The sequence below is a fragment of the Corvus brachyrhynchos genome, unplaced genomic scaffold (assembly GCF_000691975.1).
Source record: "Corvus brachyrhynchos isolate BGI_N302 unplaced genomic scaffold, ASM69197v1 scaffold255, whole genome shotgun sequence".
In the NCBI taxonomy this organism is placed as follows: domain Eukaryota; kingdom Metazoa; phylum Chordata; class Aves; order Passeriformes; family Corvidae; genus Corvus; species Corvus brachyrhynchos.
Window position 1 is genome coordinate 5571941 of NW_008238358.1, and position 16275 is coordinate 5588215.

Here is a 16275-nt window from a genome sequence, read left to right on the forward strand (position 1 = left end):
TAAAGCAGAAAGGTGTATTTCCCCCCCACCTAATTTATGAATCCTAAGTAGGTAGCAGAGGATGAGGTTTGCTAATTTTGTAATGGAAAAGAGATGTTTTTCATCTCAACAAGTAGCTCCTGACATGACAATTACGACACGGAAGCCAGAAACAGTTGCTCTGTTAACTGAGTTAATATTTTATGGGACGTCGTGTGTTTAGGAGTGATGGGTATCTCACAAAAAAAAGAGCTGTGTATATAGTGCAACTGAAGAAATTTTAGTAACTTAATAAAAGCTTTGATGAAGCTATTTTCTTGTGTATTTTTGTTCTAAATTTAATTAAAATGCTGCTTAATCACCTTAAACCTAAAAATATTTTTTTTAGTGTAAGTATGTCAAACTCATGTAATTTGAACAGTGATTTGTGTCCTAACTCACAAATAGCTTGAAAGCCTCTGGGTGCATGTACCCACCACTCTTAGCTCACATGTCCTCCTGCCTATTGCCACAGCTGTAGTGTGCTGTGCCTGACCAGGAGATGTGCCTCAGGTGACTCTGGAGTCCAGCCTCAGAATGAGTTTCACTGAGGTGGTGGAGGAAACTGCAATTTCCTCTTTATTTGATTTATTTTGTGCCCCAATAATCTCCTCACTGCAATTATTTGCATTTTTTCTACTTTACTCCAAGCTACATGAGTAAAAGAAGTGCTCAGGAAGAAGCACAGTAAGCCTAAGGTAATTAACCTACAGCCTAACTGTAAGTAATTACACCCAAAGACTGCATTGGCTGATCGAAATCAATCTGTCTGAAAATATTAATAAAAAAAGTGATGTTAAAGTGTGGTGTTTCTGGTTCCTCCCTTGCTTAAAGTCAAATGAGGTTATAAGCAGGAGTGAGTCAAGAGAGGATGAATCAAACTACTTAAAAAGTTGTCAGTATTTGTTTCATTCCTTGTTTTCACCTGTGAGTTGCCTTGCACACATGCATTCACAAACACAAAGCTTATTGCAACCACAAACATTTCTATTTCACCTAGACTATTTCTAATCTATCTTGGATGTCCTTTTCAAACTTAAAATTTAAAGCAATTTTGGTTATCTCCAAGGAGGATAATATCTAAATTGCAACTACCCCTCTTCAAGTCTAGCACTGTCCATTATAGTTGAGGATCTCGATCCTTTTTGTCAGCAGATTGCTTTGATTTGTTTTTTTGCATTGCAGACAATAAAATTCATTCATTCTGATCTTTAGTGCTCAAATGATGGTTACTGTACTAAATCTGAGTTAGTCCCATTGCTGTCTAGATCATGAAAGTCTGCAATATTAAATGAAAGTTCCCTTGAACTCATTGTAGGATAGCGTACTCAGGTACGTGATAAAGTTTTAAAGTCAAAATTATGTAATCAGTTGCTGGAAAGCATTTTGTAGAATCCAGATCAGCAGTGGGACTTTCTGAGGGACATCATGTGGGACTTAATCTATGTTTAAGAGGAACATTTACATAAATGGAAACCACCTGTAGTTTCAGAGTGAGAGATCAATAACTTAGCAGGATGTAAATCTAACATATCATCATCTGTAAAAGAATTCCATTTCTTTACAGAAAATGACTGAAAATTGGTAACTATATCCTGTTGTTAATGTTATTTTTCCTTAGGTGTTACTAAGTTTGCCTGTTCTTCAGTTTGTTCTGAGCCTGCTTAAATCAGCTGGGCTGTGATGCATGTTCTAGCACTGCATATTTGCCAGCAGTGAATGAAAAACCTTAAGTAATGGTGACTTGAGCCATCTTTTCTGCCTGATGGGAGAAGGCAAAATTTAATTAGTTGTATTTTGTTGGTGTGATAACTTACTGAATAGTTTGAGAATGCAGGTGTTTGGTATGTACAGGACATGGAGTATGTGTTGTAATCCACATTGAATCTCTTACCTTGTTATAATTCATATAAGGGCAATTTAATTAGCAGATATTTCACTTCTGGTTCATGTGCTGTTAGGTTCAAGTCTTGTTTGTCAGTACCGTGGATAAAATGCTATTAATGAAATCATTCTTGTATAGAAATGGCCAGGGTTCATCTGCAGTACCTAGTTCATTGGAAGCAGATTCTTTTAACTGTCCAGTGAGGGATTTTGCTTACATTGGTCAAAACTGCTTGCAAGATTGATTGCAGGAGTTGTAATAGGGAGTACAGTCTCCTGGAAGAGGGAAGGACTGAACTGTTTGGAAATGAGCCAAAAATAGCAGTGAGGACAGACAGAGTTGAATGGCTCTTAAAGAGGTTGTCACAATATACATGTTCTCTTTCTATGTTGCTACATTTACTTCAGGTCATTTGTGAATGCTAACAGATGACTCTGACTGAAGTTGTATGAATTTTCGGGAAGGAGGAAGAATTTCTCTTTTCTAACAGACTTAACGTAGCTGCTTTTAAAGGCAGAAGAGCCTGTGCGGGAAGCAGGAGATGAGTAATACATTTGGCTTTACCGAAGAGAAAGGGGAGCTGGACATTTTACCTTCATACTGAAGAATCTGGCCTTCTTGGTTGTGGGACCTAGGATCAGGTAGAGTTTGAGTTGAGAGAAATTTCTTGAACTATTGAAGAAATGAGTAAAAAGCGAGTGTGTTATGAGTATTATCATCAAGGCTTGCTGGAAAACTACTGCGTTTGAATTTAGTTGAAGCTTTAGTTGAATGAAGTTGTCATGTGGCTTTCCAGGGTTTCCTGGTGGAGGTGAAATTTAAGTAAACTGTATTAAATGCTGCAGAGAAACTAATGGGATTTTGGTTTCATTGAAGAAGAGAGACTGTGGAAACCTAGAAGAGTGAAAATCCAGGGAGAGAAACAGCATTTCAGTTATCATGTTTCAGTTGAAGTCACAGCTTCAGGTGTGTGCTGACTGTGAGTTTTTTCAACAAAGCAATTATTTGTGGAAACTCAAGAAATAAATGTATGCCTCTTCCCCTCAAATTTTGGAAAAAAAATTATGCACAACAAATTCCAGATACTGTATGTATATACATTTTAGAAGCAAGAAAGTAACTGGTTGCATTAATCCATTCACAACTGCTGTACTGGACAAAGAGATCAGGTAAAGAAACTCCTCCTGTTTAAGTAACTGGTTTGGACTGAAATTTGAAACAATGAATTTGAAACTAAGTTTGTGAAAAAACTAAGTTAGTGAAAAAAAAGCTTCACCCCCTGCACAATATGTAACCCTATGGATACATAAGCCTCTTACTCCTGAAGTGCCCTAACCACCAGACTGCAGAACTGTACTTTGTCTGGCCCAGTGAGTCTTGTGCTCTTTACTGCATGGTTGCTCATACAGTGAAGGTAGCACACTAACACAAACGCAGTGCTGCTGTTTTTCAAAGTGGGATAAAAAACCCCTGCCCAAGGATTATACCTGTGGTTAAAATATAGAGATACTTCTGGACTTGGTGTTCTGTTTCATATTATAAATCCTTGTGACGTGCTTTATGGTAGCTTGGTGTTGCACTGATTTGTACAAATGATCAGTTGATGCCACCTGTTCCTGATGATCGTTTGAGGCTCAGTGACATTATGCTAATGCTGACTAATGAATCCTAGGAAATGGAAATTAATTTGTTTAGAGGAGGAGAAAAAAGAAAAGCAAAATGCAGTTAAGTCTTCAATAAACCATATTCAAGATACACGGTGCTTTCCCCCCATTCTGTGCAGTGTTCTCTGTTTATTTCGTTTCATAATGTTTACTCTTTGTCCTTCAGAGTACAGGCAAGTGTGACTAGCTTGTGCCTTTTTCTGCTTTTCTGTGTATTCATCTTTCTATGATGAAACAAATTTAGACCTGGGAAGGTGTCTGCCAGTGGGGATTCTTTTAATTTGCTTGGAACGTGAGCTTTGTGATACCCGAAGTGAAGGTGAGAAAGCGCCCTGGAAGCCCACATACTTCAAAGGACTCTTGCTTGTATTACTCAACTGTGAAAGAAATGTGCGGGGGTTTTCTTTCCATTGTGTAGCAAATGAGGTTGATTCTGGTGATAGAGTGACCATTTGCATATGAAGGTATCTGTCTTGCTCTAATGTGGCATCTTTGTAGTGAAAGTGTGAATTGTTCTGATGACTGGCCAGGAAGTTAATCCTACCAGAAAGGTGAGAGGGGAGCATAGAACCTTCCTTACACCACCTTTGTTTTCCTTAAAACACAGTTTAAAATTACAATGGAGAAGGGCTTTACAGAGTGGCATTTTTCTGTCTTGCTTTTGAGTGAGCGTCAAAAACCAAAGACTGGGAAGTTGCTGAGGTTTCTTTTGAAGTATGTTGGTTCTCTTTGTGACAGGCAAAAGGATTAATGCACTAATAGGTACTCGCTTCTGTCTTCAGACTGCGAGTTACTATTGCTAGTGCCTTAAATAAGGATTTGCTGTTTCTGAGTTTGTGTAAAAAAAAAAAAAAAAAAAAAAAAAGATAGTGGGACAGTCATGTTCTTTTGACTGCATTCCACGGCATTAACTTGCAGCACACAGTATCTGTCTTCCTAAGGATGAGCCCTTCTTTTCATGGGCCTAGTGAAGTTTAAAGTCAACATAACTGTGTACCTGAGTTAAAGTAACTTATTGTATCATGTTACATAATTGCTTCTTTCTAAGTACGTCACAAAGATATTAATTATATGAAACATGTCATTAAGTTCCTAATTTATTACACCTGACAGGTTTAGTGACACTTTGAACTTCCCCTTGGTAAACAAAAAGATTTTGTCCAGATCTTGTATTGTGAAATTATTTTACTTGAAAGAAATAATTTTTCTTTGGAAATGTTAGAGCAAGATTGAAAACAAAACCTTTAGGTCAACCACTTTTCCAGAAATAATTGATGTTCCATACTCAGATTCTAGTGAATCATCTCTTCCCAAATTAGGGAGTTGATTTGAAGTGAGGAAGGACATCTGCTGATATGTGTTACTTACAGTCAAAGGGAAGTGGGGTAGCACCAAAGAAAAAAAGTTGAAATTGTGTTTTGTTCTACCTAAGTCAGTTGCTCTGAGCAGAGACAATGATCCATAGATTTCTGTAACTACTTTTTTTTCTGTCTGGACTATAGCTGCCATACCAGGCACTGGCATAAGGAGAGAAGGGTGATTTTCCTGCTGGTGGAGTTTCCTGCTGTTACAGATTTGACAGCAGTCTTGTCATATATTTCAGTATTTGAAAAAACGTATTTATCAGCATGTTGTGACACTGATAAAAATAAAGCTCATTTTGGGCTGTGGACAGTAAAGATTTCAGAAGTGTAATAGTGCTCAGAGAGGGTTTCTGTAAGGGCTGGCTGGGTCATTCCTAGCCCTCATTCCCACCTTTGTGGTTGTTTCTGTCTGTGAGCAGCACTGCAGTGGTAGGTCTTTGGAAAAGGCATCTTAAGGTAGACCACAGAATTTATATCTTTGGATTTGAATCTGGTGTTGAAGAGCACTCACCGCAGAACAGAACACTCCGCTTTCCAACTCAGCTCTATCCGCTCATGCCGGCTCTAGGGTGTGTCTCACCCCTCTTGGTGGGGCTGTGCAAGCCGTGGGTTTGGGTGTTTGCCGCTATACTTACTGCCAGTGAAACAAACAGTGAGCTGTTGTGGTAGTCCTAGCACAGTGCTAATGAAATGTGATGGTGATAAAGTGTTTGATGGGAATGAACTGCTGTTCCAGCTACTTATTTTGAAGCCATCAAGCTGGAGATCGTGAGGCTGTGGTGTGTGGTTTCTGGTCTTTCACAAGTGAGGGATTTGCAGCATTTCAGTGTGGTTCTCTCTGCCACTGTTCATGATGATGATATCATTTGCATAGAACATATGAAGGTGCTTTTAGTCAATGCCATATCACAAGGTTTTAGTGGTTTCTTGGGTTTTTTTCCAACTCACCTGGATTTTGAGAAGTAATTTGGTTTAGGGTGTACATGTAAAGTTTAATGCCACTAAGTTATTTGTTCATTTAAAAACAAGCTGAGGATTTCTGGAGGATAGAAGGTTTGAAGTTTATAAATTTTTTTCTGTTTTTTTTCTGTTTTTCTCAGCTAATTTGAACTTAATGTCTATTCTGTTGCTGTATAAAATGTCACATGAACATGTCTGCTTAACCATTTGCTGTTCAGTCTGGTGGAAAACATCACAGCTGTTTACATTATAATACCACCTTAACTTATCTGCCTTTTTTCCAAATTGTTTGCATAACCCTGATCACTGCTAGTTTAATCACCAGTGTATTAAAAAAACCCCTGCTCTTGTCTTCTGAGAAAGTTGCATAACTTGCTGAACTAAATGGTAACCTTAGAGGTGTGCAATAGCAGAGCACAATGGCCTTTTGTGTCTTACCCTTTGGTCCTGGGAAAGCTGTGCACTACACATGATATATCTATGCCTCAGTCTTCCAGGCCTGCTCGATTATTGTATAGTTGTCTGTATGATTCCACATTTCAAAACTAGTTTACTTAATTTTGCATAAATATTTACAGAGAACTTAGAGAATGGGTGTTTTACATACAATGGGAGGAATTTTGTCTTACACATTCCATACTGTGATGTTTAACTTGTTCCAAAAAAAAGAAGTGTTGGATTTTCATGTTCTGAATTTATTTCTGTGCCCAAAATTTTGGCTAATATGCTTTAGTAAGGAAACATTTGACTTTTATATTTCAGCAAAATTCCAGCTTTTCTGAATGTGGTGGATATTGCTGGCCTTGTGAAAGGAGCCCACACTGGACAAGGCTTAGGAAATTCCTTCTTGTCTCACATAAACGCCTGTGATGGGATCTTTCATCTGATGCGTATGTAAACTTATTTATCTGTTTTTTCTAGCTTAAGGACAGCATTGTTGTACTGTAATTAATAACTGTGGAGCAAATATCCGTTACAGTTTTAACCTTTACCATTCAATTCAAAGCCATCAGGTCTGTCTTAGGTTTTCCAGCCAAGCCTCATCCTCTGCTATCTAACAGGTACACCTTTCTTCATTAGCATTGTGCTGAAGACTTAAACTGGGAAATCTGCAGTAATGATGTGTTGTTTTCTTTTGCCAGCAGTGCATGGCAGTTTATTTAATTTCATGAAGAAAGAGGAATGGAATATGTTAGTAAAAGACAGAAATGGAAGTAGAAATCTGCTGCTTTTGTGAATCCTTAAACTTTCCAGTTCCTGAGAGAATGAAGTTTGTTGCTTTTACCAGGGTTTGGTCCAAGTTCCTGATGGACTGTGTATCTTTGGGAACCAGTGCCCTGAAACCAGCTGTCAGTTTTCAGCCTGATGGGTGGGCACTGAACACTGAATCTCTGCAGTCACAGTAGAAAGTGGCTTAAAAAGAACTCAGGCTAGCTGCTGCTATTCAAGGGCAAGAGGTAGGGTGTGGATACAAAAATGCTGCTAGCAAGGATTTTCTTGCTATTTTCTAAGTCCGTGAGAGACTTTTCTCTCTCACAGAAGAGGTAGCAGAGTTATGTAAACAACCAAACACCTGCAGCCTTGAAAAGTCTTGTTTATGGTATAGTAGAAAAATATTTTGACAATGGATGTTTTAGGATTTTAGCCAATCACCCCCAAGGGGTGGCTGGTCCTTTGTCCAATTAGACTATGAAGAAAAAAGTCTATAAAAGAGTTTGTAAAATAATTAAATAAATCAATCTTGCTGCACAATTCCTGCCTGCTGGATCTTTTCTCCTCCTCCCTATGGCTGCAGGACACGGCAAAATACCTTAGGGTATTTTTTTTTAGTAACAGTAGGGGACTGGAGGGTGAGACTTGTATGCCAGCAAGCTGGAAAGAAGGTGTTGCTGAAGATGAAGAGAAGATAATGATAAAATCTTGGTAAGAAGAGCTGTGGCAGGAACTGATCTGGGTGTGGTGATGCGATACCTTTATTGTATTTTTATATAAGTTTTCTGTACCCCAATGGTTCATCCCTACCTTCCCCACTCCTATTCCCAGTTGGTTTCCCCCAGATCCAAGCCTCTCCCCCGGTGCTCCCTACATGGTTGTTCTCCTCCCCTTGTTCTAGCTCTTTCGCTATCAATCACCCAAACCCCTCCTGTTGTTCCCGAAGGTTCAGTGTCCAACATCTGAAACCTCCCAATTTACCCTTATATGGTCCCCATCAATCCCCCGAGACCCTACCCCTCTAGATACCTCCCCCTTTGGAAATCCCCTAAACCTCGATGCCCCATTGGGGCATGTGGTCCCTTTCCCCCTCGTACCCTTGGGGCTATTGGCCCAAGGAAATGTCTATCCTCGTCCACATCCCTCTCTTAGAGATTTCTATTGGTCCCCAGTTAAGCCATCCCCACTGTGCCTGGAGGTTCAGCTCCCCTGGGCAGAGCTGAGCTCCTGAGGAACAGCTTTAAAGCCAAGAGCCTCCAGCTGCTCCGCGCTCCTGTCGCATACCGCAGGAGCTAGCCTGGGCAGTGGTCAGTGGCGGTCATTGCGACAGCTGGGGACTGTGCATTTTCAAAGCATGAAAAATTTAGTGTTTGTTTTCATTTTGATTTGATCTGGAATAAATTTTCACCTTTGGAACAAATCTCTGGAACAAATTTTCAACACTTTCACTGAAAGTGTTGCTCCCCATCTTTATGCTGTCATGCTGGCCATTGTCACTGCTACTGCCTGTGGTAATGGCCAGCATGGGAAGCAGAGTCCTTCAGAGAATTGGTCTTTTTCTTATTTATGGATGCCAGGCAGGAAGTCAGAAGCAGCTCGGTGTGCATTTGTGCTCTAAACTTCAAGCTCTGCATGCCTGAGTATATTGAAGAAAAGCTTGTTAGACTAAGAAGCAGCTCGTTGTGCATTTGTATATTGTGCCTGAGTATATTGAAGAAAAGCTTGTTAGACTTTGACTTAGCTTGGCTCAGTTGGTAATTTTGCAGTAAGCAGTTTGAGAATTAACCAAGTCATATTAATTAAGGTAACAATAGGCAAGGAAGTGGCTTGACAAGAAAGGAGAGCTTTTGTTGAGTATGATGAGACAAACTTTGGGTAGCTCACCAAAGGTATTTTATAATTCTAGGCTAAAGGTTTTGATCCCGTTTTCTTTATTTGCTGAGGATGCGTTAAACTGTGTTTCCTTTAGGACAGAAGGTTTATTTGTGGGTTTTTTTAGCTTCCATAACAGAATACACTGTTGTTACCTCTTTGTGTTCTGAGATGTTTTTTGGAGAAGGATGTTGCCTATCAGTTGATCCACCACAAGGCACACAGGTGAGCTCTTACATGGCATAAAGATGAGGACAAATGCGGTCTGTTTCCACCTGGCTAATTCTCTACTTTCCTTACTTCATTTAAAAGAGACAGTCCCCCCATCTTGAAATGGCTGTGAATTTTCAGCCTTCAAGTTTCCATATCCTTGTTATACTGTTCCTTCTCCTGAGAGAAGTGGTTTTCATTAAATCAATAAAAACATTGTTTATATGTCTAAAGTATATTTTAATATGTGCGAAGAAACAGGCGACACATGGCAACCACACATGGTAGGGTAATAGGACAAGTAAAAGGAGAGGTAGGTTTGTGTTGAGCACCACTGTATTTTTATACATGATTAGTGACAGTATGAAGTAGACTCTCTTAGCTCAGCAAACAAGGCAATTATGTCTTCCTCTTGCAGAATGGAGCAATCCATTCTTGGGTTTTGATACTTTATTTGGGTTTTTTTCTGTAAAAGTGCACAAACTGAAAATGATTTAGTGGTATTTAAACTAAACCAGTTGGTCTCCATACACTTACAAAGAAAAATTAAAAAGAATTAAAGAAAAATTAAAAAGAAACTGGTTATACCAGTTTCTTAGGGGTAAGGGTGTCATTTACTTCTGGCCACATCCAGTTATGAAAACCTGAGACAGGTATACTTCCTTGCTTACTGACTGAGTGAATGGGGGATGAAATTTTGAAATGGTTGTCTGTCCTGGATAATGGTGTTTGCAGTCCCATAGTAACCTGACATGTGCTTAAGGTACTTACAGCTTTGTTAATCTTCCAAGTTTCACGGTTTAATTAGAAACATTTCTGACAGTTCTATTCTCCATGTTTCAGGTGTACTGCAGTTTTAACTGAGGCAGCAATGTTTTTTGTAGTGACAGAAGGCAGGCTGTTTGAAGGTTATGGTAGTGTTTCTTCCACAGTTTCATGGCTTTAACCACCTTTCAACTTTTATGGCAGACCTGTTGCAAGTACTTGTAGAAAATTACTTTCTTTGTATGGTGAACTATAAATGGAAACTTTGTTACAAGTGTAAATTTACAAATTACGCTTAAACAGTGCTTCAGTGAGGAAAATGGTAGATATCAGTATTTAGTCCCTGCTATAGTAGCTCTGTCAAGTTTTTGAACGTACTGGATGTTAAACATCCAGAGCCCTTCATGTTTTTGAATTTCTCTTCCCACTGATATTCTGCAGTCCTAGTTTTCTAGAAAATATGTTTCACATTTTTCTCTTATTTTTAGTTTCTTTAATGAAATCCAGTCGTTCTCTTCAAAGGTACAGAGATTGGGAGGAAGCTTGTCTGTAAAAGTACTTTGCTATCAAACTCTCCTTTTCAATTAATAAAAACCATTAAGGTGGGATGCCAAATGTTTGAAGTACGGCAGGCAACACTGGGTTTTGTGGAAGAACCTGAGAGCTCACCTGTGCCATCCCCTGGTGTGCCAGTCCTGCAGAGGATGGTGTGAGCTGCCTGTGGTGCTGGGGGAGTGTGGGCAAGGAGGGCTGGGAAGCTCCTGCTTTGCTCCTCTGGAAGTGCTCTGACTTCACAGCAGAGGAGCTCCAGCTGCCTTTTAGCAGCAGGCTTGGGAGTTTGGTAACTGATAATCCGTGAAATCTTGTTCTTTGTGATAAGAGTGAAAGAACTATGAAGCTAGGTAAACATCCCCTGCAGTCTTACAGAAGTGACTGGTGTGACCAATATGAATGGGTTCCTAGAAAGCTTTAATTGCTTTTACTCCAGTTTTATGTTTGTTAAAACTGGAAGTGTTTAGTACACCTCCTGGTTCCGCTTCCTTCAGGGTTTTAGGTAACTTCTAAAGCTGTTTTGTCATTATTTAAAGCTTTGATAGCTATGAATCATGTCAGATGAGTAGTTTATTCTTACTTGAAAAAAGCACCAATCAAAACTGAGTTTGACAATATTTTTGCAGATTTTTGCTCAGAATTTGAAATCAAGTTGACTTAATTTTATTTTTTACCATCATGAGTGTTAATGGCAACTTGCAGTAATACTGCCAGTATTTTGATTTGCCTGCAAAAATCAAAGTGATGATAAAGTTATTTAACTAAGATACGTCATCCTTTTTCACTTTTTTTGACTTTCTATAAAAATGTTCTATTTTCTATATAAAGATGCTAATCATCTGTAGCTTTTATATACTTGAGGCATGATGCATTTTCCCCCCATATTCTCTAACAAGAAATCATACCTGCTGATTGCTGCTCCTGAAATCCAACTACTACTGAGAGGAGGGATGTGAGGATATCACTTAGCCACACTCCACTGCACTAGCATTTCAGTGAACAAAGTATGAGTTACATCTCATCCTTTTCAGCATGTGTGTTCTGTGCTTTGGGAATCACAGTGGCTCAGTTTAGCTTGGCTGTGTCACTTCTAATATCTGAAGCTGTTTTTTCATCTTTATAATGGGTCAAAATTCACCTTGAACTGATGTAAACATATCTGTCTTTAAAAAAATGATTGTCTTTGACATATTTTTGTTCAATTTTTTGAAGATGCTTTGGTTTTGTTTTATATTTATATTTATTACTAAGTGTAATTGACACCTGTTAAAAAAGGGTTGCCTCTTTACAGATACAAACCTTTCACTCCTAAGCCACTGAAGTTTAAAAATAGTTCACACATATTAAACTTGTTAGTGTTACACAATCAAAATGTATCATGCATTCTATTTGAGTAGATGATAGTTCCTATTGAAATTTTCTCTTCTTATTTATTGTTAGAGTAACTGAATTAAAGTGTAATAAAATATTTGGAGTGGCTCACAGTTCAGCTAAACTTTCAGTTGGCTTTCAGTAACTTCTCCATATTAAATCCAGAAATTGTGAAAGCTTTCAAATTAAACAGGCAGTTGTGTCTGTGTATTAACCTAATGCTTAGGGTTTTTTTGTTTGTAGTTTTGTTTGTTCAGGATTTTTTTTGGTTAAATATTGTACAGTGTTTTGATTTTGAGAAAAGGCTTTGCATAGGAGATTTTTCTGTTCACAGAGTTAGGAAAATGGCATTCCTCTACTCCTTTTAGCAAAATCATCACCAAAAGTGAAATAATTTATATTTGCATGACTGTTCTTGCATTGCATGTTGCAATTTCAGGGTATCAGGTCACAGAAATAAACGAACTAGTGGTGATTGTCCTAGGCCATGTGTAACCTGTCTTTGAATTTTACCTTTCCATATTCAGATACTAAGCCTACTGTTTTGAAAAGGAAGGGAGGCTATTAACAAGTTTATGGAGATGGATACAAATTTGCTTATCATTAGCTTTTCCTCATTTAAAGAAATGCTTTTGTTGCAGGAGAGGAGGGTTTTTCAGAGGTCGCTTAGCTGTGTTTTACTTCGGAGCTTTTATTCATGTAGATCTCCTCCCTACAGCAGCAGTTTTGTACCTGCAGGCAGAAGCAGAATGCACATGTAGTGAATGATCCCTGGCTGCATCTCATCAGGCCTTTGCAACCCTCTTGGTACTGTACCACATTCTGTGGTGATGAGCGAGGCTGGGTACAGTCCCTTCTCAAAGCAGGTGAAGTTAAGCTCTGTGGCAAGCAATGTTCTAGAGGGGAATTCCATAAGCATACGAGTCTTCATTCCCCTTTTAGATAACTGAAGCAAAAGGAAGTGTGTTGGAATAAACTTTTTTTTTTTTTTTTTTTTTGTTTGAACACCGTATTCAGTTTGAGGCAAAAAGACCCCACAAAACACTTGATAAAAAAGGGATTTGAAGAGACAATGAGTCATTGAAGACTTATTCTCTAGACATACTGCATTGACACAAGATTTCTTGCAGGGAAACACATGGAGTTGTCATTGGTGTTGTGTACTAGATTTAAGCCATCTTGGAGAGCTAATGCTGTCTAGTGCTGCAAGATTTTTCTCACTGGATCCAAGGATGGAAGCACAGCAGACTTTTTTTCTCAGAAATAATGTTGGTGGAGAGAAAAAACATTTGTACTGTATTGTCTGCTCAAAGAAGCTTCTTGAGAAATGACCACGTAGGATTGGAGTGTTTGTGCAGCACCCAGCAGCAGAGGCAGTGGATGTAAATGAAATGGAAGTAGATTGTGTGTCAGAGCAGGCATCACAGTGGCTGTTGTCTTTCTTATGTGCCTACTCTTCGATGCACAGGCTTAGGATGAAGGCTGATGCTTAAAAGCAGTTGTTTGTGGATGATGCTCAAAAGCAGTTGTTTGTAGAAGCATCTGAAGAGCAGAAAAGGACCTTGTGTGTGCTTTGGATACTAGTACATTATTGTCCAAAATGTTGCTAGTGGAATTAAAGGACCGGGATGGGATTCTAGTGAATCTTCTCTCACGCAGTTTCAGTTACTACTACCTTGAAACCTATACCTGCAAGAGGGAGGGAGGCATTTTGTACACCAGCATCCTGTTCAATAGATCAGTGCCAGTGCAGGATCAACTAGCTTAATTTGGCCAGCTGTGGAAAACTTTTAACTAATCAGATTTTTCACTTAGGCGAGAAGATAATTATGGGGAGGGCAATAATCTCGTATGCTGAACAATTGCAGAAGAACTTTGCAAGATCTGTTATTGTCCTTGAACATAGTGTATTTGAGATACAGGAAATCACATTGTAAAACCACTCTCATCTCCTGTTTTATTGCTGGTGTTTCTTTCCTTTTGGTGTGCATACATGAAAAAAAATTGTGGGTTGGTACCCCACAACAGTTTGCAGTATGTTGTTTGGAGCTTTGTCTCCAGCAGAGGAGTGAATTTGTTTTCCTGGGCACGTGGTTGTAGATTGTGGAACAGGTACTGGAAAATGTGAGTTAGCCTTTGTCTTTATTGAACAGTGAATTACATTGCCAGACTAAGTGAAAGTGATACCTGAGCTTTAATCCATATTCCTCTAAGGCCAGGTAGTTACAGTTTAAAGCACACATGAACTCAGGTAAGGTTTTAAATAGGTTTCATTCTCCAATTTCTCAAAAGTAATTGTTCTGAGAGCTGAATAAGCCTCCCCAAATATATGGATATTAGGAGCAAAAGTTTATATGTATCATTTTAGTCCGTAAAAATTAAACAAATGTCTCTCAAGGATATACTTTACTTCTTCAGAAAGGATGAGAGCTATGAATGTTTAAATACTATGTTACTAATCAAACAGTCCAAAATTTGTTTTATGTTGAGGTTGCCTTTTGATGTCACAAATTGAATTTTGATTGTATAGTACCTAGGAGGTTTCTCTTCAGTCTCAAATATTGTAAAGTCTGTAATTTTATTTAATTACTTATTGAGAAGGAAAACTACTGTTCATGCATTCTTCCCTGGCCTCTATCATAGTTTGATAATGCTAGATTTGTTAGTATCGCTAATTGAAGTGACAGTGGATTTTGGAATCCACATTGTCATTCATCTTTAGCATAATATCCTATGTCTTTTTATGTCCAGTTTCTTTTTTGTATCAGAACAGATGAAAACATAAAATTTCCTGTCTATAAGGCCACCACCCTTGCTAGAGTAGCAGCATCTAATGCAGTTCTATTTATAGATGGAACTTGTTAAGTTTCCTCAGCAGGGACTTAAAGCTATGACCTCGTAGGCCAGAAACAGGAGGGCTACCTACTGAGCTACAAGGGCAATCTCTCAATTCTAAAGAATACATAGAAAATTTCTAATATACTGTACTGTGAGTCATAAAGTACTTGACCAGTAAATCCTCCCTCCCCTGAGAATAAAGACCAGGCAGGCTATCTTTATTGAGTCATTGCTATTATTTGACCTACAACTACTTTTATTATAGTTCTGTATACGTGATTTGGCAGTGTGTAATTGCTATTTAGGCAATGCAGATGAGTTTTTCCTCTGTAATACTTTACAGAAATCATCAATGTGTGATAGAGTTGGGGTGTTCAGGTGACTGTTCCTGAAATACATGTTTACCTGTTTGAGTGGGTGTCTTTGCTGATGGTGTAGGGTGTCCTGACTTTTTAAAAACAGTGATAGTTTGATAATTTATTAGTAATTTTTTATTTGCTGTTCCATGGACTTTCTTGAAAGTTTGAAGGGAAAAGTACTGCAGATGGATTTGATTTGTTTTTCTAGTGGGAAATGTGAAAGCCTGTTTTCCTTTGGTCAGAGGAAGGTTACCTCAGGAAAGGTAAAGTAACAGTTCTTTGTGAGACTGTAAGAACAGGAAAAGATAAGTGGCTGAGTATTTTCACTTTAATTAGCTGCATGATCAGAAAGGTGAGTGGTCTGTAAACTGAGAATATTATAGCATCCCTTTCATAAAGTTGCTTTTGAGAAAGTGCTTTCATTTTTTTAATGCAGAGTTTTAAGGAAAACTTTAAGTTAGATAGGTTCCTAGAAGCACTTCTGTTTCTCAGTTGAATCATAGATGGCTATGCTTCCTAACACATCTGAGGGCACGGTGTGCCCTGGGTTTGCAAACAACAGTAGGAGTTCGTTGTTGCTGCTCAGGGGCTCTTTATTGCTGTCCCTCATTGCTCTGCAGTAGAATATGCAGTTGAGTCAATACCAGATGAGCTGAGGTGACAATTTCCGAGGCTTATGTGACTTCAGTATTACAGTAGACAAGGAGCAGTTTACTTATGTGATTGCTGTGTACTGAACAGTGGAGTAACTGCTGCAAATGAAGACCAGGAGGGCTTTGGGTTTCTTATTCTGGTGGTAAGTTACTTTTCCTAGACAAACTAAACAAGGCTTCTGAGTTAGTTAAGATATGCTGTTGTAAGACTTAATTAATGTATACCTCCTTTTTGTTCTGTGTCAAGCAAATTTTTCTGAGATCCTTGGGGTGTCAGTTTAGAGTTCCTTTGTCTTTGCCTATGAGAGTTTGAGACTGTTTAATAAACTGACAGAGAAACCTCTGGTTCAGTTTCCTTTCAGAATTGCTATTTATTAATGGAGCAGCCTGGTTTCTACAATGACCAGAATGCCACTTTTAGAAAAATAGGTGTCTGTCTTTGTCCGAGTCATATGTTGTGCCAGACTTGTACACTGGATGAGAAAGTCTTCAGCGAGCTGAAGCAGCTCCGTACTCCGACATCTTTCCTCATGGATATGCTGCCACTTTCTT

At 38.7% G+C, this 16275-nt stretch overlaps 1 protein-coding gene across 2 annotated transcripts in view; it reads left to right on the plus strand.

Moving 5' to 3' along the window:
- OLA1 (Obg-like ATPase 1) overlaps nt 1-16275 on the plus strand; it is a 98466-nt gene that overhangs the window by 5020 nt on the left and 77171 nt on the right. Inside the window, exon 3 of one of the 2 annotated variants that reach the window (XM_017735678.1) lies at nt 6654-6781. The exons of the other annotated variant lie outside the window; for it this stretch is intronic. Within the exon in view, the coding sequence (XP_017591167.1) occupies nt 6654-6781 (128 nt within the window). The remainder of the gene's footprint in view (nt 1-6653; nt 6782-16275) is intronic. 2 annotated transcript variants of the gene reach the window in all.